The 27,247-nt window shown below is 36.0% G+C and overlaps 1 protein-coding gene across 2 annotated transcripts in view; it reads right to left on the bottom strand.

Annotated features, from left to right (window-relative positions):
* The window catches only part of LOC143255987 (uncharacterized), a 46,148-nt gene extending 22,780 nt beyond the window's left edge, over positions 1 to 23,368 (bottom strand). The window contains exons 1-3 of one of the 2 annotated variants that reach the window (XM_076512496.1): positions 23,032 to 23,368; positions 17,055 to 17,701; positions 15,563 to 15,640 (exon numbers count right to left, since the gene is read on the bottom strand). In XM_076512496.1, coding sequence (XP_076368611.1) covers positions 15,563 to 15,640; positions 17,055 to 17,081 — 105 coding nt within the window. In that variant the 5' untranslated portion in view covers positions 17,082 to 17,701; positions 23,032 to 23,368. The remainder of the gene's footprint in view (positions 1 to 15,562; positions 15,641 to 17,054; positions 17,702 to 23,031) is intronic. The other variant, XM_076512497.1, reaches the window with a different exon arrangement.
* Between the last annotated feature and the right edge of the window lie 3,879 nt (positions 23,369 to 27,247).

Raw genomic sequence — 27,247 nt, 5'->3', positions numbered from 1 at the left:
TATGAAATGTATCAGTTTTGTGGAAACCATAATTGTTTTACTTATTGCTCAGCTATAAAAATACTGACTAGTTATAAAAATATTACACAGTTATGATCGATACAGTAGTTTACAAGTTCAGAGTTTTGGACGTATATATCGCAAGCTGCTTTAAAATAATACTACACAGTATAATCGTCCTACGAACTGTATAATACAATACTTTAAAAGCTCTCTACAGACATTATTTTTGAAATTCCACTCTCGGTGACGAATATAGAAAAAATATATTTCTGATAATGTCTCATTCAATGTTGCAGAATAATAGACAAACATAACGATACCTTTTTTCGTCCATTAAGTAAAACTTTTCTGACCGTATCTTCTTTTCTTAAAACAATATAATTGTCGTGTTGTCGACAACGTTATAGATCTAGCGTTATAGGTTACTAAAACTTAACGCTGTTCGTGAAGATCAAAACCTATCTTGAAACTAAACATATGAGCTCAATCAGACCCAGTTTAGAAGGCGAAATTCAAGGGTCATTGGTTCAAATCCATGTCAAACAAACATGCTCTCCCTTTCAGCCCTGGGGGCGTTATAATGTGACAATCAATTCCACTATTCGTGAGTAAAAGAGTAGCCCAAGAGTTGGCGGCAGGCGGTGATGACTAGATGCCTTCTCTTTACTATTACACTGCTAAATTTGCAACGGTTAGCACAGATAGCCCTCGTGTAGCTTTGCGCGAAATTCAAAACAAACCAGTTTGGAAGGTATATTTTTAATCTATTTTCTTTACTTGTATTCATTAAAAAACTAAAACGCGTTGCGCTTAAATCACAGGTTGTAATACATTTTTAGCCTCAGTAAATTTTCTGTTCTGTCACTTATTATAAATAATTAGAGTGCAAATTACCGCCACTGTTCCCTTTCCTTTCTTTCTACCTTTTTCCAATAGACCGTTTATAATAAGGGTCTACTCACAGTACAAAAACTATGAAAATGAATCGTTTGAACCTGAATATGTAAACCGCATTTTTTTCATTAGATAATAGAATTACAACAGAGATTACGTCAAGCAATACAAATGCATTGGAGGAAGGATTGATAAAACGTAGACCTACATTGTAATAAGACAACAAATATAAAACATAAGCCATGTACAGGTCACAATAAGTCAACAATAACAGCCTGGTTCGAAAAATTACAGAAAATAGGCTATTCTTACAACTACGTTACCATAGCAAACATGTTCTCTGCTGCTCCACCCACTCTCTCTCTCTCTCTTTGTATATTCTTTTCTTGCTTTATTTCAACTGTTAACTAATTAATTAATTAATATGGTTTCTAGGAAAACGTCTTATTACAAAATAAGTGAATACATCTAACATCCTATCTCCAGTAGATACAATGCAAGAGCAATAATAATAATAAATACAAGGACAATCAAGTAGCCGAATAGACAATGAAAAGTGAAAAGAAGGCCAGACATAAACAAAACAAAATTACAAGAACTGATTGACGTAAGTTGTTAAGGGGATAAATAGATAGGGAAGAGTCATTATAGTACGCAGAGAAAGCAAGAAATCCTGGGGAGAAAGATATGACAAAGAAATGTAAACCATGAATGTTTTAGAGGTTTAATTTAATTTCAAACTGGTGCTAAACAATCATATCACACGTGTCGAGGTTGAGCGCTTCTGGTGAAAAACGTGTTTCTGTTTTATCGTTGGCAGGCACGAGCAGGGGAAATACTTTTGATTTATCAACAAAAATTCTTGTCTAAACAATGGGTTTCTGGCATCTTCTGAGAGTGGTGATTATAGTTGAAAATAGGCATTAACTTGTTTTTCAATGCGTAGTTACACCAAATAAGCTATAATTTAAGAAGCAGTGAATCGACGGTAATAATTTAGAAGCGTTATTCTTGATCAAGAAATTTGAGAAGGAAAAAAAAAACGCGGTTTGTTTGCTTCGTACTTTGAAAGTAGCCCACACCCATTGTTAAAGCGGGCTGACAGCCATAGCATCACGGCCTCATCTCATAGCCTTCGCGGCGCGTGCAAGAAAGTGGGGCAAGAAGACGACACGGTTGGCTCGTGCAGTATGGGAACCAGTAGTTGCTTTAGTGGAAGTCTGCGCATCTACGGTCATCGCTTACCAACCCTCACTTACCTGGAACGGCCAGGTATAAAACGCTAGAATTTGCTTCTACTACAAACTACCTAATCCCGACCCTCCAGGGCAAGGACGCTTGGCTCCAGCTCCGGTGGATCCCACGAGACACGATCAACTTCAACCGCTGGTAAGGTCTGTATTCAACAAGTTCCTGTGATATGTGACTGGTCAAGTGGGTGGTAAAAATGTGTGAATCGCAAACAAGTAGACAGACCAGGCTAGCGACGCTCTCTAAATATGTCAGAAATATAGGGCTGTTTGGGAATTTCGTTTCTTCAACATTTGGCCCTTGGAGCACCTGTGCTGTTAGTTCAGTTTGTTTCTATGTACATACAGAATTACGGTCATAACAAATAAAGCTCATGGCTTTAATAAAACACAAACAAACGCATAAATAACGTCCATGGTTTTAATAAAATGAAAAAAAAGACAAACAGTGCATGTTTTGAGTTCCTTGACTTCTAATATGTATTTTTATTGTGGGTTTTTAAAACGTGTGACACTTAAGTATATTTTCACACAGTCAGGATGCTCCCTAATCTACTTTGAATACAAAATTCACAGAAGAAGAAATAAATATTAATTAAACATATATTTGAATAATTAAAAGAATACATTAAAGTATAATTACAGTAAATACACTAATAGGTAAAGTGAATTTAAATAAAAACGTTATTAAGAAAAAGAATAAATACAATTAAAAAGTAGAACGGAAGTGTATTATAACAATGAAGGACCGAAGTCTTTATATATTAAGAAAGAAAAGTTCGAAAGTATATCCTTAATACGTCATATACTTAATTAAAGCAGTGACAAGTGTATATAATAGATGTATCATTAACCAACTACTTAAACAACGAACTAACCAGGTTTGGTGATTTTTGCACAATAATTAAAACACTAAAACTAGAAATGTCTATCTGTTTTACGTTTATAAAATATCAAACAATTTTGACTTCAGCTTTCGGTAACAAATTCTCATGCAATCTCAGCTTATGTGCTTTATTATGCTTTCTGTAGCTGTACCATAATAATACTATCGATTACTAGTGTACAAAGAACTGTGAGAGTTGTTTTCACGTAATTCAGGTAACACCGCCTTTATCAAGTCTGAATGAGTCAGTGGTACAACAGGCTAAAGTGTAGCGTTTATCCCTTCACAAAGCTTTCACGTAACATGACTAGTGTTAGTGACTAAGCAAGACAGCTAACAAAATCATCATGTATAACAATATTGTTAGAAACCACCACTACAGGCATGACTTCTTAACCTCCAAGACTGTAATGTTTCGTGTAAATAAGTGAAAACTGAATAGTAAATGCACGTGCATGTCTCAGGTGTTATTGTTCTCAGGTGGCATGGACGCATTTTAATAAATATGCTCATGGAATAGTTATCTCCCCGTTACTGTTTACCGTTATAACACATATTGTGGTAAAACAAGTAAGATATTTCACATTTACACTATACGTTCGTGATTACGAATAAGGATTTCAAATAAGCCCACCTCTCCCCCACGTACAGGTTCACAAAGGTGGCCGTGAATATCGTTACACACTCAGGAATCACTGTAACAAGCAGTATGCTCTTATTTACCGTCAGCCATTTTGTTTTGACACACAGTGTTAGCACAGTAGACGATCACAGCAGTTTTATACCGAATCAACTTTCTCTGTCATTTGATGTGAATGTTTGTTTTTCTGTTTATTGCAGCAATACTTATATTAACACACAAGCACAGAACACTTTGGCTTAAAATGACTTAATCAGAAACACTTAGACGAGGCGATGTACTCACGGTTCATTTTCAACAGGAGATTCTTATAAAACGGTGTAAATAAATATACAAATATTGAAACACTTGTCAGGTTAATTAGAATGTAATATGTCTTAAGAAGTGTAACATGCTTGCATTTTAAATCCTACAACTGTGACGAAGCAACAACAAAAAATACACACTTTGGAAAGATCCCTGCCAATCGATTGCTACCAACAAAGAATGGTACTGCAGTTTGTTCTCCCATGAAAAATCTCAAGATATCAGTTCCTTTTAACATCAGGTGGTAATGCAGTTCATACACATTGGAAAGATCTCAAAAGATCAGTTCCAACTAACACAATTTTTCTTTTAATCTATTTGTAATAAACTCCATTATACACAAGAAACTTTTTGAAAACGTTTTTTTCTCTTTATGATTAAGTTGAATCAGGTAATTTTCGAAAATTTGAAAAATTATCTGATTCCAGATGAATACTATGAGTTACTAATGCACTGATGCAAGAAACTCACTGAAATGTCAATGTGCTGCCTTTCAAGTAACAAAAACAACAAGATACACGTCACAGAAAATATCGATTAATATCTTTGTGAAAGTCATGAGAAGTTATCTTGGTGTTTTTTTTTTTTGCACCGTACATCAGACTGTAACTTAAAATGTAAATCGTGAAATAAATGTTTCAATACACTCAATGAACCAAACATTTTTATCTTTTGCCAGCTTTCTCTTTGATTCACCTATCAACTTATATTAATGTAACCATCTGTGCCTTTCTCTACCTGTTTGCCTATCTACTTTTTTTATCAGTCATTTGGTTATCGTGCGATCTGCTCTATGACATGTCTTGCACCATTTCTGTCATTATCATACTTTCATCCTTTATTTGATACGTATGTGAATTTCCTAAAGAAAAAATCAAGACTTGGTCCTGAAAATAGGCATAATTTTTAACGTTGCATAAGCCGTCCACTACTTGATGACCTCGGAGGTCAAATCCGTAGCTTTTGCTAGGAAGTAATTACTGACTACAGCAGAGCAATTAAACCAAAGCTCAGGTCACGTCCCTCCTAAGCTACCAATGCCAGTATACAACTCGTTTAACCCACTTCCATAAAGGACTCGATCAGCGGCAGGAAACGTGCGCGCGTGCTGCTTGCGGCGCTCCTAAATCTGCGACATCATACAACCTGCAGGATATAAAGGTCAACATTCACGGGCCTCAGCATCGCGCGAAGAACGTGATGCGCTTACGAAGGCAGTGATTCGTTCGGTACAAGGAACAATATGGGCACGCGGGAGAGCTGACCTCAGAGCACAGCTGAAATTCCAGGTATCTAGTGGTGCTCTGAGAACGGCTATATATCCGTGGGGGTTAGCTCAGTATAGGAGACGGACATGAGAGCTTAGTGTCACAAACGTTAGGGGAGAGGCTGCGTAAATCTCATCGTATAATCAAATCAAAGATACCTCTCAGTAACCAATCGTGTTAGAAATCTTATTTCTAATCCTACGTTCGAACACCTGTTGGGAGAAATTTTCTTCCATTATAGTTTGTTCTTTTTGTAATTCAAATCCCCTTATGGGATTAGGTATGCAGTCTACATGCATACTTCTTGCGGTATAGGTGTACAGTTTTAACCATACTTCAGCATACCATAAATACGTAGACATTTCTTTAATAAAAAAAAACAAAAAACAATCTCATGGCTATGAAAATAAAGCTTTTTCCTAGGTTATCCAGAACGTTTTACAAGTTATACTGATGAAATAATTGCTTATTTCTCCTAACCAAAATAATTGATTCTATTTGTTTTCTACTGGCCAAGTTATTCATGTAAATAACATTTGTTTCGGCTAGCTAAGCAATATTAATGTAGTTATTGTTTTTGTCAGCTTTCCAAATCACTTACATATACTCTCATCTAATTAAATTAGTGTAACTGCTATATCTGCTTGCCAAACTACTCTGATTTATGTATTTCTGTTTAGTGGCCAAACTGTTTAACATGTTTACTTCTCTCCGCTAGCTCAGCAATATCAAAGTGTTGCTTTCCAAACTACGTTCAAACAGTGCCATTTTTCTTCTCTGATCTGACCACTTGCCAGGATCTATTTACGTAGCAATCACTTCTGACCACTTGGTAAAGTGTTTTAAAAATGTTGTTTCTGTTCATTTAACGAAACGTTTTGCATGCAATAGTCATTTCTGTCCGTTAGTCAGAACTTGTTCATACTCACAAACACATATAGAAATATACGCTAGATAGAAATTATAATATAGTATTACTTCTGTCTGCTAGTCCATCTGTTTGTCAAGTCTTGTTCATACGAATCTCGCTTTTACATGTTTGCCAAGTCTTGTTGATATAAGTGTCACTTCCATTTGTTTGTCAGATCTTGTTCGTACGAACGTCACTTATATATATTTGTTAAATCTTGTTTATATAAGCAGCACTCCCATCTGTTTCTCAAGTTTTGTGGATATCAGTGTCACTTCTATCTGTTTGTCAAACCTTGTTCATATGGATGTCACTTCATCTTTTTGTCAAATATTGTTTAAACAAGTGTCACTTCCATCTGTTTGTCAACCCATATTTATACGTATGTCATTTCTGTCTATTTCTGACATCTTGTTCATACGAATGTCATCTACAGTCTGATGAAATGGGGAGATTTATGTGATGCAGAAATACTTTCAAATATATGAAAAGAAAATTCTAATTTGTTTTTAAATTTTGCTCACTCTTTACTTATTTTGTATATATATATATATATATATACCCATTTTTATTAATATCCCTCCAAAACACTGTACTCTTATACATCCTTGGAAGAAAAAAAGTAAACAAAGAAAACTTATTTTCAATATCACGAACTTCTACTGCCTTAATGGCCAGGAGGGTAAGACACTAGACTTGTAATCGGAGGGTCGCAGGTTTAAGTCCCCATCACACCAAACATGCTCGTCATTTTAGCAGTGGGGCCATTATAATGTCACGGCCAATCCCACTATTCGTTGGTAAAAAAAGTGGCCCAAGAGAGTTGGCCTGTGGGTGGTGATGACTAACTGCTTTCTCTCTTGTCATGCACTGCTAAATTAGGGACGGCTAGCGCTGATAGCCCTCGTGTAGTTTTGCGCAAAAACAATCTATTGCCTTGTTATTTGGTTGCTATCATGTTAATATCCACCCATAAGAACATTATTATTTCACGAAGTTTGTTTATTGTAGCTCGAATGTAACTTACTTTATAAATTTTCCATAAGCAAAATTTTCTAGTGATATATTTTTAAGTTCTTTAAGGATTAAACAGCGTGCAAAGATGTCACGCCAATCAATATCAAGTGGGTTGGCCCGGCATGGCCAGTTAGGTTAAGGCGTTCGACTCGTAATCTGAGGGTCGCGGGTTCGAATCCCAGTCACACCAAAGATGCTCGCTTTTTCAACCGTGGGGGGTTATAATTTGACGGTCAATCCCACTATTCGTTTGTAGAAGAATAGCCCAAGAGATGGCGGTGGGTTGTGGTATGACCAGCTGCCTTCCCTCTAGTCCTACACTGCTAAATTAGGGACGGCTAGCGCTGATAGCCCTCGAGTAGCTTTGCGCGAAATTAAAAACAAACAAACAATCAAGTGGATTACAGTTAAGTATGGAACTGAACACACCTACACGGGAATTAGTGTCACAGCTCTCTTTATTCTGATGCTACCTCACTGATGGTTGAACTGTAAGAAAATTTGTTTTAAGTAACTAGAATGTCTTTGTATGTGGCTGTAGCATGCTTTTATGTCCGTAAATGTAACCCCGACCACTCTGCTCATCATGCAACATAAAATGCAGGTTTAAAGCTACCTTGTCTGAGGTAACCTGAACCAACTCTATTCTTCAGCTGGATTAGCTTCGTTAATATTTGCTTGTTTTAGATATCTAGTACAAAGCCACACAAGAGCTGTCTACGCATAACCGTCCCTAATAAATGTATTAGTTGCGAGTTCGGCAATTTTTGAAATTAGTTATTCATGAGACATTTGGATGTGAAACTTTCAGACATTGTACCTGAAGAAATAATTAATGATGGGGTAGTGATGTCGGTACAGTAAATAATGATGATGTAGCTGATGATCTTATGAATAATGAAATATTTAGTAATGCATTCTGTAAAGACTGAGATTTGTTTTGTGTGTGTGTGCTAGTCACCATACATTTAACGTCGTGTTATATTAAGTATTTCATGTGTAAATAATTATCTTTAGCACTACACAGATGATTTAATAATATGATATTAAGTCCTGCCATACGATTTCGAATACATTTAACAAAGTTGGTGAACGTGTTTCCCAACTTTTTACTCTCAGTGGCTCAGTCGAACGTCTGTAGGCTTATAACGCTAAAAACCGGGTTTTAATACCCATGGTAGACACAGAACCTAGAGCATAATATTCAGTTTCGCGTTTAGCAACAAAACAAACAAAAAATAGATCAAAGAGTTATTTAATTATAGTCTAGAGGTGATAAAACTGTAGATGCCTTCTGTAAAATGGATCTACTGAAACTTAGCACTAAATAACCAATTTTTACTTCATACTACCACAGTATTTCAACAGAAATTAAACATTATATACAACCAATAAAATTAAAACTTTGGGGTACTTCTTCATCGTTTGTTTGTTTGTAATTAAGTACAAACCTGCACAATGGGCTATCCTTATTCTGCCCACCACAGGTATCGAAACTCTGTGTCACTGGGAGAGGGGGGTCATTGTTCTTACTGCACGTATCTATATAACTATAAAATTGTACGTCATGGTTATTGGTGAGAATAGTAAGGCCCTATATGGTCTGTCGCCTTAATCTATTAGAAATATATTCTATTGTATTTGTGCACATGTGGTTAGCTCCCCATAAAATACGTTACGGGTGTGGGCAGTAACGACTGAGTGATTTAAATACCCAAAGTGTACAGGGTTTGGGTCGTTGTATGGTGTATGCCATGTGGTTAAGTATGTTGAACAAATAATTGAATGTTTCTTATAATGTAATGTATTGTTCAATTTAAGTGTGGAAAAAAACAAAGACAACTGAACGACCTAAACTTTCATTCCAAATCACTTCATTATTAAGTCAACAATAACACTAACATAGTATTCATTTGAGAGGGCGTGATATTCTAGTTTCCTAAAAAAAGTGTAGGATATAAGTTAGTTACCAGCAAGTTTATATCCTTAAAAATCACTAAAATAGCATTCGAAATGTTGGATACAGTCTAATTATTAACAAGTTTATATCCACAAGACGGTTGTATACTAGCATCCGAATGATAGGATATTATGGTCTAAGTACCAATAAATTTATATCCTTAAGACGGCAGAGACGGCAGTATACTAACATCCAGATTGTAAGATATAACACATCTTTCTAATATGTTTAGATTCTTAAGACGGCAGTATACTAACATCCAGATTGTAAGATATAACACATCTTTCTAATATGTTTAGATTCTTAAGATGGCAGTAGACTGATATCTTGTAAGATATAACACATCTTACTAATATGTTTAGATTCTTAAGATAGCATCACACCAGCATCCGAATTTAGTATATCAACTATTTGATAATAATTTTATATCCTTAACACGATAATAGACTATAGTGTCCCAAGTGTAGGAGAAAACCTACTTAATAATAAATTTGTATCTTTGCGACGACGGTTTTATTGAGAACATCAAAAGAGCTTTTGATGGAAGGAAGTCTACACATGTAATACAGTAAACATACTGTTGTTCCTGCATAAACCACGCCTACTTCGAAGCAGGAAAATTCACCACTTAAGTTAACAAACCATATAGCAACATAATTACATATTCATATACACTCGTCTACGCTGTATAACGCGTTTCGTCCGCCTTCTCACACGCGGAAGTCATACGTCACCCGAAAGACACAATATCATAATTTTAATAATTAAAAATAGGTATATTTATGAGTTTGTAGAAGCGCAAACCTATTTATGCTGTGTTCGCGGCAGGGATATAACCCCATATTTCTGAATCATCGTAGAAGTAGAAAAAACAAGTAAATAAACGGTATAAAGATTACAGTAGGAGTAATAAGACTTGTAAGTAATACACGTTACCTAGTGATTTACATGTAAGATTACTAAACCCAATAGATATAAACCCTATTACACTATGGTAAAAAATAGCCCCAAAATTGGCGATGTGTAACGTGTGTAAAAAAAACAAACAGTTCACAAGCTTTGTGATAGCACATTTCTTTAGCGTCGGTCGGCTGGCGGAAAACTGTTCGTCAAAAGAATAAAATTGATATTTAGAATTTCAAGAAGGCGATCTTAATATACAGCTTTCAAAGCGCTTGTTGCAGGAGCTCAGGGGGCTCAAGAGAAACGCAAGAGGGACAGACCTCCGTTTTTTTCCCCTAGCAGGAGCTCAGGAGGCTCAAGAGAAACGCAAGAAGGACAGACCTCCGTTTCCTTCCCCTAATAGGAGCTCAGAGGGATCAAGAGAAAGGCAAGAGGAACAGACCTCCGCTTCCTTCCCTAGCAGGAGCTCAGGGGGCTCAAAAGAAACGCAAGAGGGACAAACCTCCGTTTTTTTCCCCTAGCAGGAGCTCAGGAGGCTCAAGAGAAACGCAAGAAGGACAGACCTCCGTTTCCTTCCCCTAATAGGAGCTCAGAGGGCTCAAGAGAAAGGCAAGAGGAACAGACTTCCGCTTCCTTCCCCTAGCAGGAGCTCAGGGGACTCAAGAGAAACGCAAGAGGGACAGACCTCCGTTTTTTTCCCCTAGCAGGAGCTCAGGGGGCTCAAGAGAAAGGCAAGAGGAACAGACCTCCGTTTCCTTCCCCTAGCAGGAGCTCAGGGGACTCAAGAGAAACGCAAGAGGGACAGACCTCCGTTTTTTTCCCCTAGCAGGAGCTCAGGGGGCTCAAGAGAAAGGCAAGAGGAACAGACCTCCGTTTCCTTCCCCTTACAGGAGCTCAGGGGGCTCAAGAGAAACGCAAGAAGGACAGACCTCCGTTTCCTTCCCCTAACAACAACAAAAAATATTTAAGTTATTATTCTTTCAGTTTAATTTTTATTAATCATTCGTAATTGATTTTCTTCGATGAAAATCTCATTCTACAACCTTAAAAATGTGAACTAGGAACCTTGCTAAAGTTCCCAGAGTTTTATCAACTCTCACTTCTAAACTGAGCTACCCTAGTGAATCAGTCCTAAACTCACACGCACGCGTGCAAGTCGAACTACCTGTTACCAAAAGTTCTTTACCAATTTACTGGGCCTAAACGCACCTTATAAAAACGGTGACCGTGATTACGCGCTATTGTCGGATGCTACGAAATACATTGTTAAAAACTTCTGCACAGGACGGAGAAATCAGCCTCTGATCAGCGGTGCTGAGTACAGTCTGCTCATTAGTTAGCATGTGTCATCTTGGACTTGAGGTTTCATGATTCACGCGTTGTAATACAAAAAATCAAAAATCGCAAAACACACTTCCAGGCCGTGAGCATATAATACAATGGACAATAAAATCACACTGCTTCGCCTAACAACAGCTGACGGTAGATGGTGTTTACTAGCTGCTTTCCGTCTAGTATCGTCTATTGCTTCCAAATTAGAAATGGCTGATGCAGATAGACCTCATTGCAACGCATAAACTTCAGCAAACATAAAACTTAGATCAATGGCTCCCAGCTGCTGCTCCATGGACGGTACCAGTCCGTAAACGTTTTTATTGGTCTGTAAAACATCCAGTAAAGAGAAGAAAGAAAGAAAAAAGTTATTGTGAAGTATTCAGTTTTCGTGAAATTTATAACATTTTTAATACATATTTTTTTTTATTGAAGCAAATTAAGAAACAACGCTACAGGTCGCCCCCTAGTGGCTCAGCGATATGTCTGCGGACTTACAACGCTAAAAACCGGGTTTCGATACCCGTGGTGTGCAGAGCACAGATAACCCATTGTGCAGCTTTGTGCTTAGTACAAAACAACAAACAACGCTACAGGTCTGTACATTCCTCGTGAGCTATAACCTGTGTAAAAAGATTTTTCCGATTCGTGAAATGGAAAGTGTTGATAAAAAAAAATGAAAATTCATTGAAATTGCATCGCCAAACTTCACAGGTACGTGATCAAGTACGATTCCTTCTTTGATAGATTGTTTAGGCAGATTATTCCTGATGAAACTTTGTAGAATGGGCGGCAACATTTGTGTCTCCACAACAGGAAGTCGTCGTCCATTCTCCAAAGTTTCTTTAAGTACGATTTTTATTATTCTAATTTCTTTTACAACCTTTTTTATTAAAACCGTTGCAGATTTCAAGGTGACGTTCTAAGTTTGTGAATATTCGCCAATTTCAAATCTTCGTTTATTATTTTGGTGCTTGTTGTCCGTGCCACAAGTATTGCACAGCTTAAAAACATTTTTTTTTTTCCGAGTGAGTTAGAAGGTTCTCCTTCGTAACCTTCACTTGCGTTGAAGGGCTTTGCTCTGGGATGACTTCAGACGTGCGATGGACACTGTCACGGTCCTAAACGTTATGTAATGCAAATGTATATGAATTTTTCCACTTACAAAGAAAATATTGAAAAATCTCATCATTGAAGTGGTGTGTCTTTTACCCTGGTAGTCCTGCACTGTCGAATGATTGAACATTCATAGTGAACCAGATATTCGGGTGCGAAACGTGTCGCCCTTTGACTCAACGACTCGCATCTGGGCAACAAGCCACTGTCTTTAGAAAAAGCGACTCGTCTTATCTGTCTATTTCTGCCACTATGTTGTCCGAGTCATTCCGATTATTTCTCTTTATTACTATTACGTAATTCTCTCACAGATGTGGAAGATGTAGTGTGATTGACATATAAAACCATGTTCTTCTTTCTTTTCATAAGTTCCCAGAATCAACATCAAAACTTAATTTTTTTTCCTAAACACAGATGTCTCTTTGAACTTTCGCGTAATTTTATAAATATAGACGTACGATACTGATCTCTTAGCTTATTACAATATCTTCTATCACGATGTTTGAATGTATTTTGTATTTATAAAAACTTGATGACTGACTTCGATACCAATATAAACAGATTCCTTTCTACACAGTTATTTCTTACTAAATTAAAATAGATACGTATAAGGTTGAGAAAGACGTCCATATTAATTGATGAATTAAAGGTCAAATTTAGCATTATGCGAGATTGTGCGTTTCGTATGAACAGCAAATAAAGCGTTACGTCAAGATGATTCTGCGTCTTATGAATTTTTGTGCGACTGAAATTGCTATACACTACACTTCTTTTGAATACCAAACAGAATTTTTGCATAATAATAATTACCTGAACTGGATACATTACAGTTAGGTCAGGTTGAGCATTAATTCGACGCCTAAGGTCTGAGTACATCTATGCTTTCTCTAAAGGTTGTCAAATCGTGCCATAGCTTTAAAACTTTAAATTAGCCAATCAGAATTTAGATCACTGAGTCAATAGTACATTTCTTATGCATTTAATTTGGTCTAATTTAAACATGTCTTTGATCCTCATAAACAAATCCATTAATTTTTGGGTTTTTTTAAATACGACAAGTTTCATCTTAAACACACAAAATTACGGCAGAACGTATGTTATATATATACAAAAGTGTTCGTATATATTTACAGTAGGGTACTTATGTCTTACTTTTACGTGTTCACTTGGTGGTTACACGGGTTTATCACCCTGTATGTGTTTACTAAAACACAACTTTGAGCCAGAGATTGAAAACCGTTTTTTAAAGGGTGTATAATAACTGGCTCTGGACTCCCACATAAACTTACTCAAAGAATAATCGACCGTTTTAACAACAATGTCAGTCACGCTTTTATTGTTCTGTTCTGTTATAACAGCATTACTAAGTTTAACAGAAGAACTTAAGAGAAAGTAGAAATAGGAAAAAATACACATAAGTTCAAGTTTCCAGCAATAGAAATAGCTTTTTATCTCTATCTATACATTTATAGTATATATACCTGAGTCCGCGTATTTTGTGCTAAGACTAAGAAACATATTGATAGCAATTGTAATCAGTGCGCTGTAGAGACTTAATATTTATACATCACAACTACGAAAACAGGTGTAATAAAAACACGTGGTTAAAAATGTCTATAACATGATTTTGATCAATATTTTATCACATATACCACAAAAGGTTCCGTTGTAAACGATAGATCAATATTTTTCTACAAGTAATAAGGGTAATTCGTTTCGTGTCTCAGAAACAATTACGTCCGGTACAGTGGCGTGCTTACAAAAAGTAAGTTGGCCCCTCACATTTGTTTCCGTGTAAGTGAAGATACGATTCTGATTGGTTGATATCTGAAGATACGATTCTGATTGGTTGATATCTGAAGATACGATTCTGATTGGTTGATATCATTTATCCTTTTAGTTTAAGTAAATTAAGTTGTATGTTCCTCTCCTTTTCGATATTTTGTAAATTTCACGACACGACATGGCCAGATGGTTAGGGCACTTGACTCACAATCTAAAAGTCGTGGGTTCGAATCCTCGTCCTACCAAACGTGATCGCCCTTTTAGCTGTGGAAACATTATAACGTAACGATCAATCCCACTATTCGTTGGTAAAAGAGTAACCCAAGAGTTGGCGGTGGTTGATGATGACTAGTTGCCTTCACTGTAATCCTTAGCTGTTAAATTAGGGACAGCTAACGCAGATAATCCTCATGTAGCTTTGCGCGAAATTCAAAACAACCCAAATTGAAGTTTTTCAGGCTTTTCGGGAACCTTCGCAACTGCAGGGGCAAACTTACACCGCAGAGCCAGTGCTTAACTCATGTTTTCCTTTGGTATAAACGAATGAAAATAATAATACACTCCTTCTCGTTGGAATGGCCGCTAAGCCCCAGCTACCCGCTAGTACTCATTATACAGTTGGCAAGACTGAAGCAATTGGGCTAATGTGTTGTTTTTAACAAGTACTAACTCAAATGGCCCGGCATGGCCAGGTAGGTGGTAAAGGCACTCGAATCGTTATCCGAGGGTCGCGGGTTCGAATCCCCGTCGCACCAAACGTGCTCGCCTTTTCAGCCGTGGGGGCGTTATAATGTTTCGGTCAATCCCACTATTCGTTGATAAAAGAGTAGCCCAAGAGTTGGCGGTGGGTGGTGGTATGACCAGCTGCCTTTCCTCTAGTATTACACTGCTAAATTAGGGACGGCTAGCGCCGATAGCCCTCGAGTAGCTTTGCGCAAATAAAAAAAATAACAAATAAACTAATTCAAATATTGCGCAAATAAATTTTTACCTAAGGTCAGTAAATAAATTCTCCTTCGTAACTATGGGAAAAAGGGGGATACACGTGACAACACATTTCAAGCTGAAAACTTTGCGCAATCCCAACATAAACTTTGTGCATGATATGTACATCAAAATACTCATCACAAACTTAACGTCTGTTCATCAAATTCTAAGCTTATTATATTTTTTTGCCTTGTTCGTGATATCGTAGTATCCGTGTGTGTGTAAATATAGCTATTGTCCGATAATTTTATGAAAACGTAACATTTGAGGGGGACACGCAACTGTTTTGTTTTTGATATTCTTACCTTGCATCCTTCGCACGTGAAAGCTCCGAAGTGGTAACCTGCTGCTGGTTCACCGCATACTTTACACAGCTGATTCATCTGTGTGAAAAATATATAAAAACAAGCTTATAAAAAAAGAGTGATTCATAAAACCACATTTTACATTCTAACGAAACGTGATCAAACTCTAGATAAAAATACAACAAAACACATCATGTCTTTCGTACATATTTTAAGCCCGAATAAATCTTTTTATGATCCGAAAAAATAGCTAAGTATAAATGTGTTATCACCTTTAGCCTCACGTGATTTTATCGTTTTGTTTAATGTATTTATACAGTCAAATACACACACACGAAAGAATCCCATCTAACAATCAGTGAAAGCGAGAAAAAGTTAAAACAACGATAATACATGTCATATGGAAATATTAAAATGATTCATGGTATCGTTATAATTTTGTTTGACGTGGAGGTGCAACCTTAAATAAATAAGTTTAGGTAATATTCCTTAGGTTTCTCGGTTGCGTTAATTTGAGATATAAATATAATCATAAGTTTTTATTTCATGATTTCCCCCGGTGTAACAACGCTTCAAAAATTATCAGGTCATAAAAGAAACGAGAAAGAAATGGATAAAATAATATAATGCATCATAAGAGTCCCCTATAGAACACAAAATTTATACTGTATTTATAAGAAACGGAGGAAAACTAGTCTGGGAATAGCGCATCACTTATGGTACCCATTTTAGTTTTTTGCAACAAAACATTTTTTAAGTACACTCACTCACTGGGGGATTAATAAATGATTCTACGAAGAGGAAACTATATGTAAGTTTAAGAAGAAATTATGTCTATCAATGAATAGTAGTTTTAATTGGTACCAGTTGTGTCAAATAAATTCTGCGAAACGTATTATATGCACAATATTGCGAACTAAACTTCCGTTGTTAACCAAATAATATACTTTTAAGTTAAACAGATATACATAATAGCAATCCAGTTACGTTTCTCAAGCTCTGAAACAAGTGATCCACCTACATATGCATATGTTATTTTGAAATACGAACCGTTCACCCTATTAGTGGCAGATGATCATGCTAGAAATCCACTATAATCATGTTTAAAGCGTTCTGAAAATTACTTTCGAGATTAAGTAAGTGTATAGTTTACTAAAGTATGTCAAACTGAATAATAACAACAACATGAACAAAACAAGAGCAATACGTGTCATAATTCACTACCACAGATGGTAATGTTCACTTATCATATCTGGTAAGAATACAAGCGTATAAAATGTAAACAAATATTCAAAGATAAAAACAAGTTCTCGGAATCTGTCGTAACGTTAAAATCACTGGCGATCATGTGCTCGTATTCACCTACACTAACTTCGTTCATGTTTAAGGCAGGGTCTCCTGTATATTTAGGCTTAAGGTAGGGTCTTCTGTAAATTTAGGCGTGAAGAGTTCCTAGATTTAAACTTAAATCTACCTACAGAACAAGTGTTACCATCAAGGCTGGTGCCATATCCACCATTAGTGTACGCCCTGCTTGGCTCCAGGTACGCCTGAATCTCACTTTGAAGAAACTTGCCTGTGGCAGTTATCACAAATCATCATGCTTGCCTGTGGAAATAGAGGAAGTCTGATGTCGACTCACATAAGTCCATTGGATTATTCAGTTCTGGATCGATGGCACAAATGGTTTTCTTCAACCGACCGGAAGTGGGACAAACGGAAAGCACGACTTTCATCAACCGCCCCGAGTTGGCAATAGGCGCGTAGCAATGTTACCGTCAGGTACGAAACGCTTCAGGTGTCCGTAAAAATTCCGTTGATCTCAAGGTCTAGTGACGTACCAACAGACAAACTGATCACTTTCCCCGTGGTTCGTCCAAGGTCTACCTTCAAAACGGGCGAGATGTTCCGCTGCCTCGGCACGAGAGATACATCGAATCTGACTCTCGTTACTGGAGTCTCTGATAAGAAACCAACTTCAGTGAATGAAATTGAAAAGAAGGGCGTTCCCCAGTGCACGGACTGCTTGCTGAATGGCTCAGCAGAAGCCCTCTACAATACTGTGGCCAAAACCCAACTTTTGGAGCATGGTCTACCATATCTGTTTTCTCATTCCGTGAGGCCCGAGTGAAACAGTTACTGAGAACGAAAAGCAAAAATAGGAAATACACTGTTACACTTTGAAAGTTCTAGAAAAAACAACAGACGATAATTATGTTACGCGCTTTTATGATACAAGAAAGATCAGTTGTTGCTGTCAGCAGTCCATTAAAGTTTCTAATGGTGACTAAGAGGTGTTTCACTTGTTGTTTCACCTGTCTCTCACTGTTATTGCTATATTTCTATCTTCCGGTCTATATCGTTTTATTCTATCGTCTTTAGCACAAGTAGGATTTTCTAAAGACATGAAAACTCAAATTTAACAAAATTCATACTTTCTGGTAGGAATTCCAACAAAATCGCACGTGTAATTTCTTCAGTTCTACTACTATGGAGATGGCAAATATTGTTATAGTTATACAACAATATTTTGACGTAGACGTTTGTATTAAGCCTTTAATTTGGTTCTGTTTTATCGCGCACGAGTAGGTAACGATTTAAACGAGGGAGGGGATATGGGGCTGAGATTCTAGATGAAAAGGCAGAGACGATAAGGAATTTAAAGATAGAAAAAGAAAAGAAAGCGTATAAAAACTGGCCGGAAGGGGGAGTAATGTAGCTGACTACGTTAATCAAATGTAACTGTGAAATACGACGTAATCAGTCTCGAATAAATTATAATGTTTCAATTTTTAGACTAAGTTCTAAATCCAAAAGAAAAATTCTACTATGTGTGTGTTTGTATTTATATATAATATATATATATATATATATATGTGTGTTTGTAGTTAATTAAAACGTTACACAATGGACTGTGCTTTGCTCGCTACAGCGTTGTAAGTCAACAGACAAACCGCTTTGCCACTAGAGGGTGCTAATTTATATATATAAACAAATTTTGAAACAATTTTACACTTAAATATATGTTTAATTAAGAAACATAAATAATTTAACACAAAAGAATAAGGGTTATACCTGTATGGAATAAAATGTGAAAGAGTAACAAATGGTAAATTAATACTGAAAAATGGTATGGATGGCAAGGAGAATAGGTGGCCCCTAGTAGCACAGTGGGTATAGTGCAGATAGCCCGTTGTGTAGCTTTGTATTTAACTTGAAACAAACAAGCAAGAGAGTAAGATAGAAGTGTGCGTAATGTAAAATAATGGAAATAAACTATATTCAGACTCGTAATCTGAGGATCGCGGCTTCGAATCCCCGTCACACGGAACATGTTTGCTCTTTCAGCCGTGGGGGCGTTATAATGTTATGGTAAATCCCACTATTCGTTGGAAAAAGAGTAGCCCAAGAGTTGGCGGTGGCTGGTGATGACTAGCTGTCTTCCTTCTAGTTTTACACTGCTAAATTAGGGATGTGTAGCGCAGATAGCTCTCGTGTAGCTTTGCGCGAAATTCAAAAACAAACAAATAAAATTGTATACGTAAAGATTAACGTAAGTGAAGCAAGAAAAGAAGGCGGAAGGATCAGAATAAACGTCATAACGTGCAATAGTTACTAACAATTCCCAGTAACCGCCGCAGAGTGTCGCATCATTCTTTATTATAGACTCTTTCCTAATCCCTCTTTTCTTCAGTGGTCACGATTTTACACGTGAACGTTTTATCGTCAACACTGTACAAGATGTCTTTTTAGTCTGACATCAGCACTGCACAACATCTCGTTTTTTTACATGACGTCAGCACTGCATAAGGTCCCAATTTTATGTGACGTCAACACTGGACGTGACCTGGCTTTATTGTATTTTATTTGACGCTGACGTGCTTGAAAATATATGTAGCAGCTATTTGTTTTATTCTGCATCTCTTCAGATGTCATATAGCCAACACTCTAACAACGCTATTGTCAAAAATTGACGAACTTTATGGGCTTCAAAAATAGCCCTTTCTATTCAGTCAACACTGATAAACTTAGTCAACAGTGTCATTCTTTGGTCGTGGTTCAATAACATTACCAGTGTCTAAAAGAGCAAGATGAAAAAAACAAACTTATTCGTACTTATAATGACAAATAGATAAAACTTTCCGACGAACACGTTTTGGCATTAAAGATAGATAACAATACTCTATCGATTATTCAAAGGGACTTTAAACTATGTGAATGAAAGTCTAGTTTTATTCACGTCCCACAGCCATTGCCATAGGCTAGAGAAGTGAAGTGAAGCAGAAACCATTAAAATGGAAACAAATGGTCGTTTAAAGTCAGTCGAGCGTAAAGCTGATGTTTAAATGTGATGACCCCTTAAGCGTAAGAAAAAATTACAATATTGCCAGAATAGTTTAGAAAAGCTGCTTTATTAATAATGGTTTATTTTATTTACCGATTTGGGGTTAAATCTTTAAGCTAATGGCGGCAATTTCCAAGCAGTCTTATGGAAGGCACTAATCAGTCATTTGGTCAAAATCTCTCTCTCACTTTCCACTAAACTAAGGAGATGTAAGACCAATATAAGCCTGCAGAGATATAGGGCCGAAGTTGTTAATGAAAACTCTTAGAAATAATGAGCCTCAGTTTTTAAGTTTTATAATGAAAACCTTCGCCATCAGAGGGCACTACAATATATTTAGAGTTTGGCCGTGACTTAACAACGCGTGATTAGAATGGTAAAGAAAGAAATAAAAAAATGCTGACATCTTTTAAGATATATAATGATGGGCTGTTTTCTAATAGGAGTTATGTAGGAACAGTGACTTAATGTGAAGCATATGCTATGTTCAGCCATGCGCAAACGATTCTATTCCATCCGGTCCATGGTATTGGCAGGAATTGGGCTTGGAACAATAAGTGAACATTAGCATTTGGTAATCACTATAGACTTTACATTAAAATGTTGCTGTTTCGTTATTTTGTTTCTGTTGAACAGACACAGGTGAAAATAACGAACCTCCAATGTTCCCACACTTACTGGTAAATTTCTAAATACAGCCAACTTATATAAGTAATACGGAAAAGAAAGAACAAAGGACATAGATAAACGGCATAAGAAACACACATTCTTCAGGAATACACTTTGTTATTAAGAATTGTTTTTTGTTTTTCTTATAGCAAAGCCACATCGGGCTATCTGCTGAGCCCACCGAGGGTAATCGAACCCCTGATTTTAGCATTGTAAATCCGGAGACTTACCGCTGTACTAGCGGGAGGCGTGTTATTAAGAAACAAACATTCTTCAGGAATATACCGTGTTATTAAGAAACAAACATTCTTCAGGAATATACTGTGTTATTAAGAAACAAACATTCTTCAGGAATATACTGTGTTATTAAGAAACAAACATTCTTCACGAATATACTGTGTTATTAAGAAACAAACATTCTTCACGAATATACTGTGTTATTAAGAAACAAACATTCTTCACGAATATACTGTGTTATTAAGAAACAAACATTCTTCACGAATATACTGTGTTATTCATCACCTACACACTTTTAAAATGTGTTAACAAAATAGTTCTAGCATTTGAAAATAACTTAAACACTTAAACAAAATAATAATTTTACATGAAATATAAATTGAACAATACTTGAGTGCTTTGACATTTCATAGCATAACATTAAAATCAAAATACACATAACATAACATTAAAATCAAAATACATATTTCTTTTCTTCCCGGCAGACTTTCCTTACACTTTCTAGACAATTCCATAACGACTTAAAACATTGAACTGGTAAATATGACTTTTTAAAACCGTTTGAGCTCTTTATCCTCTTGTAATCCATCTTGAAGATGGAAACACGCGCGCGCGAGTACAAACAAGACGAGTGTACGGATAGTTTCCGTCACACACGGCCTTCTTTTATTTTACCATCTATGTGCTGATGACGAGATATTACAAAGACACAACTATTTGAGAACGTCTTAATTTGCTAGACTAGGCTAATAGATGTTTACACTTGCTAAAACATGTCAGTAATATAACCAAGAAACGACCACAAAGTTTGTTATGATCATTAGTCACATAAGAAAGTATCAGAAAATGTCTATCATACTTTTTGCTCATTAATCAAAACAACAAACCAGTTTCTCACGTATGTTCAGGCCATTAATAAGACCAGAAAGCGATCAGAAAGTCTCTTTTATATTTTCTGGTCTTTAATCAAAAAGTATCTCCCTTACTCTGGGGTAATTAATAAAATCACAACCCATCAGAAAATTTATTCTGTACTTTCTGGTCATTAACTAAACAAGGAAATTATCAGAAAGTTTGTTCCATACTTTCTAGTAATTAATGAAACCACAAACGATCAGAAAGTTTGTTCCATACTTTCTAGTAATTAATAAAACCACAAACAATCAGAAACTTTGACCCATACTTTCTAGTAATTAATAAAACCACAAACGATCAGAAACTTTGACCCATACTTTCTAGTAATTAATAAAACCACAAACGATCAGAAACATTGTTCCATACTTTCTGGTCATTAAAAAAACTAGGAAAGATCAAAAGTTTGTTACATAATTTCTGGTCATTAGTAAAACCAGGAAATGATTAGAAAGACTGTTCCATACTCTTTGGTCATTGATTAAACATGGAAACAGTCAGAAAGTTTGTTCTATACTTTATGGTCATTAATCAAAACAATAAACTAGTCTGTACCTTACTTTCAGGTCATTAATCAAACCAGAAAGCGATTAGAAAGTTTGTTTTATATTTTATGGTCTTTAATCAAAGTCTTTATCTTTAATCTGGTATTTATTATCATTAATAAAACCAGAAAACGATTAAAAAGCTTATTCCATCACTAATTAAACAAGAAAACGATGAGAAAATTTGTCCTGTAATTTCTGGTCATTAATAAAATAAGGAACCAATCAGAAAGTTTGTTTCATATTTCTGGCCATTAATGAATGTATGAACCAATCAGAAAGTTTGTCCTGTATCTCATGGGTAATTATATATACATGTTTTCCATCGGGAATATAATTAATGGTTAATTTTCGGACTTACAATGTTAAAGTCCGAAGTTCGATTCCTCGCCACAAAACCAACAAGATCAGTTAGCTACATGAGTAATGCTAACTTTTAAGTCTATTGAAAGACAATATAGCTTCATTAACAGACATCGTTAAGTGTTTTGGAGTTAGTATGGTTGATGATGTGAGTTACATTATTAAATATACAATTCATAAATTACTCCAGGACCCCTCAAGTAAGAGAAAAACCTATGGTTGGTTTCCAACAACTATGTAACGATGTTTATAATGACTGAGAGACAGCCTTAAATAGACGTGATGTTTGGAATTTTAAATAACCGAGTTTTAAGCAGAGACAGTAGAGCTCTTATACAGAAATAATGTTCTGATTTTAATGCATATTGAAACGTTGATCGCCTGTGGATGTTTCTTACCTTGTCCAAGTACTTTTAAGATCTTGATTAACTTGAGGTATGAGCTTAAGTGGCCACTAGAAAGTATCCATCCAACAGAGTAGCACACATGGTCCTCTGACAACATGCAGGTTCACAAGCCAGACTGACGAGACGGTTGCACTGAGTGTAAGTATCAAAGACAGGGAGAGACGCTCAGTTGAGCTGTGCGCTGTCTACAGTCGGCGCGAACTGAAGCGAAGCCGGCAGAAGGTACATTGCTTCAGCGGCTCGAAGTGCCCTGCGGAAATCGAGGTCAACACGAGACCAGAGTGAAGACCAGTTGCGAAGCAAGGTTGACCTACCTGCTGGCAGAAGGCAGTCTGAGATTTAGCTGCCTCGGGAAAATCTAACCTGACTGCCAGCCAACCAATCAAATGAAGTTATGTCAAAAGATAAGTGTTTTCTTTCAAATAATTATCACAAGACCTCTCCACAACCCCATCCTACAGTTCCTCTCCACAATCCCTGACATGACAAAACATCCTTCAACTGACTAGATGCTACTACTGTACTTCTCCCTCTATTACAAGACTCTTTCGTTCTGAGAAGAAGAGTCCTGTCTATATTATCAGTGTTATTAAAACTATTCGTCTTCCTCTTTTATAAAAACAGAAATTAAGAGTGAAGCCAACAAAGGACCACTGAGATCTGCGAAAAACAGGAGTTAAGCTGTTACGTGAAGATTACACAGCTTCTGAACCTTATGGAAATAAATAAGTCACTTTGAATTGCGCGCGAAGCTGCACGAGGGCTAGAGGGTTGGGATTGGAAGTTTTAATAACACGAGAAAAATTTAACACACAGTCGACAGAAGACACAAAATTTGGAGACATTATAACGCGCTGCGTTAATAACACTTTAAGTTGCGTGGGACCGACTTGAACTGGCGAGCGTTTGGTAGATTGAGTAGCACTTGATTTCAGAACTAGTTTCACACCTGTCTGGGTGTAAATGAAGATGTCCAGTGCTGTTCATAAATACATTTACTTTAATGTTTTCGTACAGTACAGTTTGGTCACAAAAATGCTGCCAGAGTAAGTGAAAAGATTTGAAAATATGTATAATGTTTACATTGAACAACTAAAAACTGCTAGACGTGTTCATAACATTATTACTATTCCACATCATGTGTTAGAAAACTTAACGAACTGAATTAAGATAATGTACAATAGATGATACACACGAAGTCTAAGGAAAATGACAAACGTAATAATGTTAATTGCATGAAAATAAAATATGGGGTGTTGAAAGTGCTTTGTACACCATTAAGAAGTGTAGACTCAACAATACATCATCAAGGTGTATTAGAATAAAAATATCATATTACTTAACTTTAAAACAAGGTTTCACTTTCAGACTTAAAACTGTAGCAACAAATACAGATTAACTTTTGTCTGATTGCATGGTCTGACACTGGCGACTGATCTTCCAAGAATCTGCTTCGTCAATTAATCATCGTGGTTTAAACGACTGCTACCATGCTCGAAACAGGTAATGAGAAATCTGAGGTTCGACTCCAGAAAGAGAGCTTGAGAAACGGCCACCACAAAGATATGCAATAGTTTATTACAATTTACATTTAATTCTAGAAACTAATCTGATTTACTGTAAAAGCTGTAAGGTGTAATAAAATATAGCTTATTAATAAGTAAACTCAAAATGGAACTAAAGATAGGTGGTGTTTTAGAAAAAGTAAATCTAATTATTATATACCACTGTGGTAGATATGACAATTTTATCTACAACAAATTATTAATATTTATTAACCAAAATAACAGCAACCTTTGCTGTATACACCTCTTTATTTGAATAATTACAACGTTTCTGTCTATAGTATTGACTATTCTTCAGTTAAGGGTTACTTTCGTAAACATTAAATGATTATATTGTATTTTCTAAACACTACGAGTCACTTGGAATAAGAGTTCTAATTTCGTGTTATCTCATGTACATGGATAAAAATGAAATATATAAATAAGATGGGTGTACCAATACAATTATATGTATTTAATCTAGTTTATTTTACTAACACAGACTTGTTCTAACGAACTATAAATGAATTTTTTAAAACTGACCACACTGACGAGATTTCTACCCATTCTCTATTAGCCTGCGTGATGCACCCACTTTGAAGAAAGACAGCAGATATTCCCTTAATATTTATTTGCTATTCTCAGTTATGTGGATTATTTGTAATTAAGTTCAAAGCTACACAAAGGGCTATCTGTAATATGCCCAACACGGGTATCGAAACCCGGTTTTTAACACTGCACTTTCGCAGACATACTGCTGTTCCACTGTGGGGGGAGACAACTGGGTGGAAAATTTAAAACATCATCAGGAATCATTTTACATTAATATAAATTACGTAACGTTTTACCTACTTATGTAAAAAATAAAGTTTGTCTTAAAATCAGCTGATGTTAATTCTGATTGTTGAGTATTACCATTAACGACACATATTTCTGAGTACACGACATTGGTTGTGTTCATGGTACAGGTATAATAATTTGTTTAGAAATAACCAAACCCTCTATGAAACTAATTACATAATCGAAATAATTTGTTATTCTACTAGTTTAAAAATCAGGGCTTGGCTGTGTTTTACCTTTTTTATTACCATAGTAAAGTTTAATCCAATTTAACAAAACAAACATAGTCCATACTAGTTTCAAAGACAGCACAGGCGTTTCAGACTCACGTAATTAAAATAATAACTTCGCTGATATCACTGTTAGCGTTAGTAAAATCAGAAAACAGCCTACTGACTTGAAATGTGTATTGTTAATTTGTGATAATTGCAGTGTTCGTTCTTACACTGTGGATACAAACGCCAGTTACGATATCGAAGTCATAAACGTAATTACTTTATATTTCTTGCAGCCCCATTGTGTTGTAGAAGTTTATTTGATTATATTTGTTCCTATGTTGATTCAAGAATATCAGGAATTAGTACATACATAATTAGGACCATATTAGCTTTATCTGCCACTTAAAAAAATACAGGCATTTTGAGAACACCAAGCCCATATATATAAATTTTGTATAAGCTGAGTGCAAAATTAATTACAGTCTTATGCCCTTACGTTTCTTTTGAACAAACCAAATAGTTTGTTTTAAGAACTAGCGAAACTGTTATTACATTACATTTCACTTTTATTTCTTAAAAAAACATGAAAACACTGAATCTGTATTTGACAAATTACGCTCTCACAGCTAACAAATTAAACAATAATCAACAACAACAAACTTGAGGATCGTTAAAAGTTATATCACAAGGAAATGATAAGTGTTACTGACAATGTAAAATATATACTTGAATAACCACTTTTCTAATAAGGTTCTTTACAAACAGTGCTGTGATTTCTATATGGTAAGACAAGTGATTAATTTGCTATGAAGCAGTTTTGTTTGGTTTGAACTTCGCGCAAAGATACACCGGGACTATCTGCCCTAGCCGTCCCTAATTTAGCAGTATAAGACTAGATGGGAGGCAGCTAGTCATCACCACTCACCACCAACACTTTGGCTACGCTGTTACCAACGAATAATGGTATCAACCGTCGCATTATAACACATCCTCGGCTGAAAGGGTGAGCTTGTTTGGTGTGACGGGGATTCGAACCCGTGACCCTCGGATTACAAATCGAGTGCCTTAACCACCTGGTCATGCCGGGCCCTTGGAAGTAGTAATGTGAAATAAATAAAAAAAAGCAAACATATATGGAAATTTGGGTGTAACAAACACTATGAGACATTACAAGTTACAAAGTTTAAGCCCGAATTCTTTGAAAATATATGATCCAAGTATATATTTATCTATTCGTTGTTTAAGTTATGTAAATTATATGAAATCGCTGAAGAAAAGAAACAAACAAACATAAATTGAAACCGCTGCATTTATGTGATAAAACAAATAATACAGTATTTGGTAGAATACAGTGTATCGCTTCGTATTTCATACATAATTAACTAGACAGTTATAGCGTAAGACCGATCAGACCAAAATAGGAACAAGAGCACAGGACAAAACATTTAAAACTGGCCCGAAAAGACCAGTCATTTCCAAAGAGGTCATACTAAGCTGTACAAGTCGCGGTTATGCATAGTGATATAGCATTCCTGCTTACAGCTGTTCTTTTGACCCTCTATCTGTGTTTATTGCCTTCTTCGCTTTGTTAGGTCATTTACACTG

The sequence above is a fragment of the Tachypleus tridentatus genome, chromosome 7, assembly GCF_004210375.1.
Source record: "Tachypleus tridentatus isolate NWPU-2018 chromosome 7, ASM421037v1, whole genome shotgun sequence".
NCBI classification, from domain to species: Eukaryota; Metazoa; Arthropoda; class Merostomata; order Xiphosura; family Limulidae; genus Tachypleus; species Tachypleus tridentatus.
Note: the sequence above shows the minus strand (reverse complement) of the source record. Positions and strands in the feature narration are given on the sequence as shown.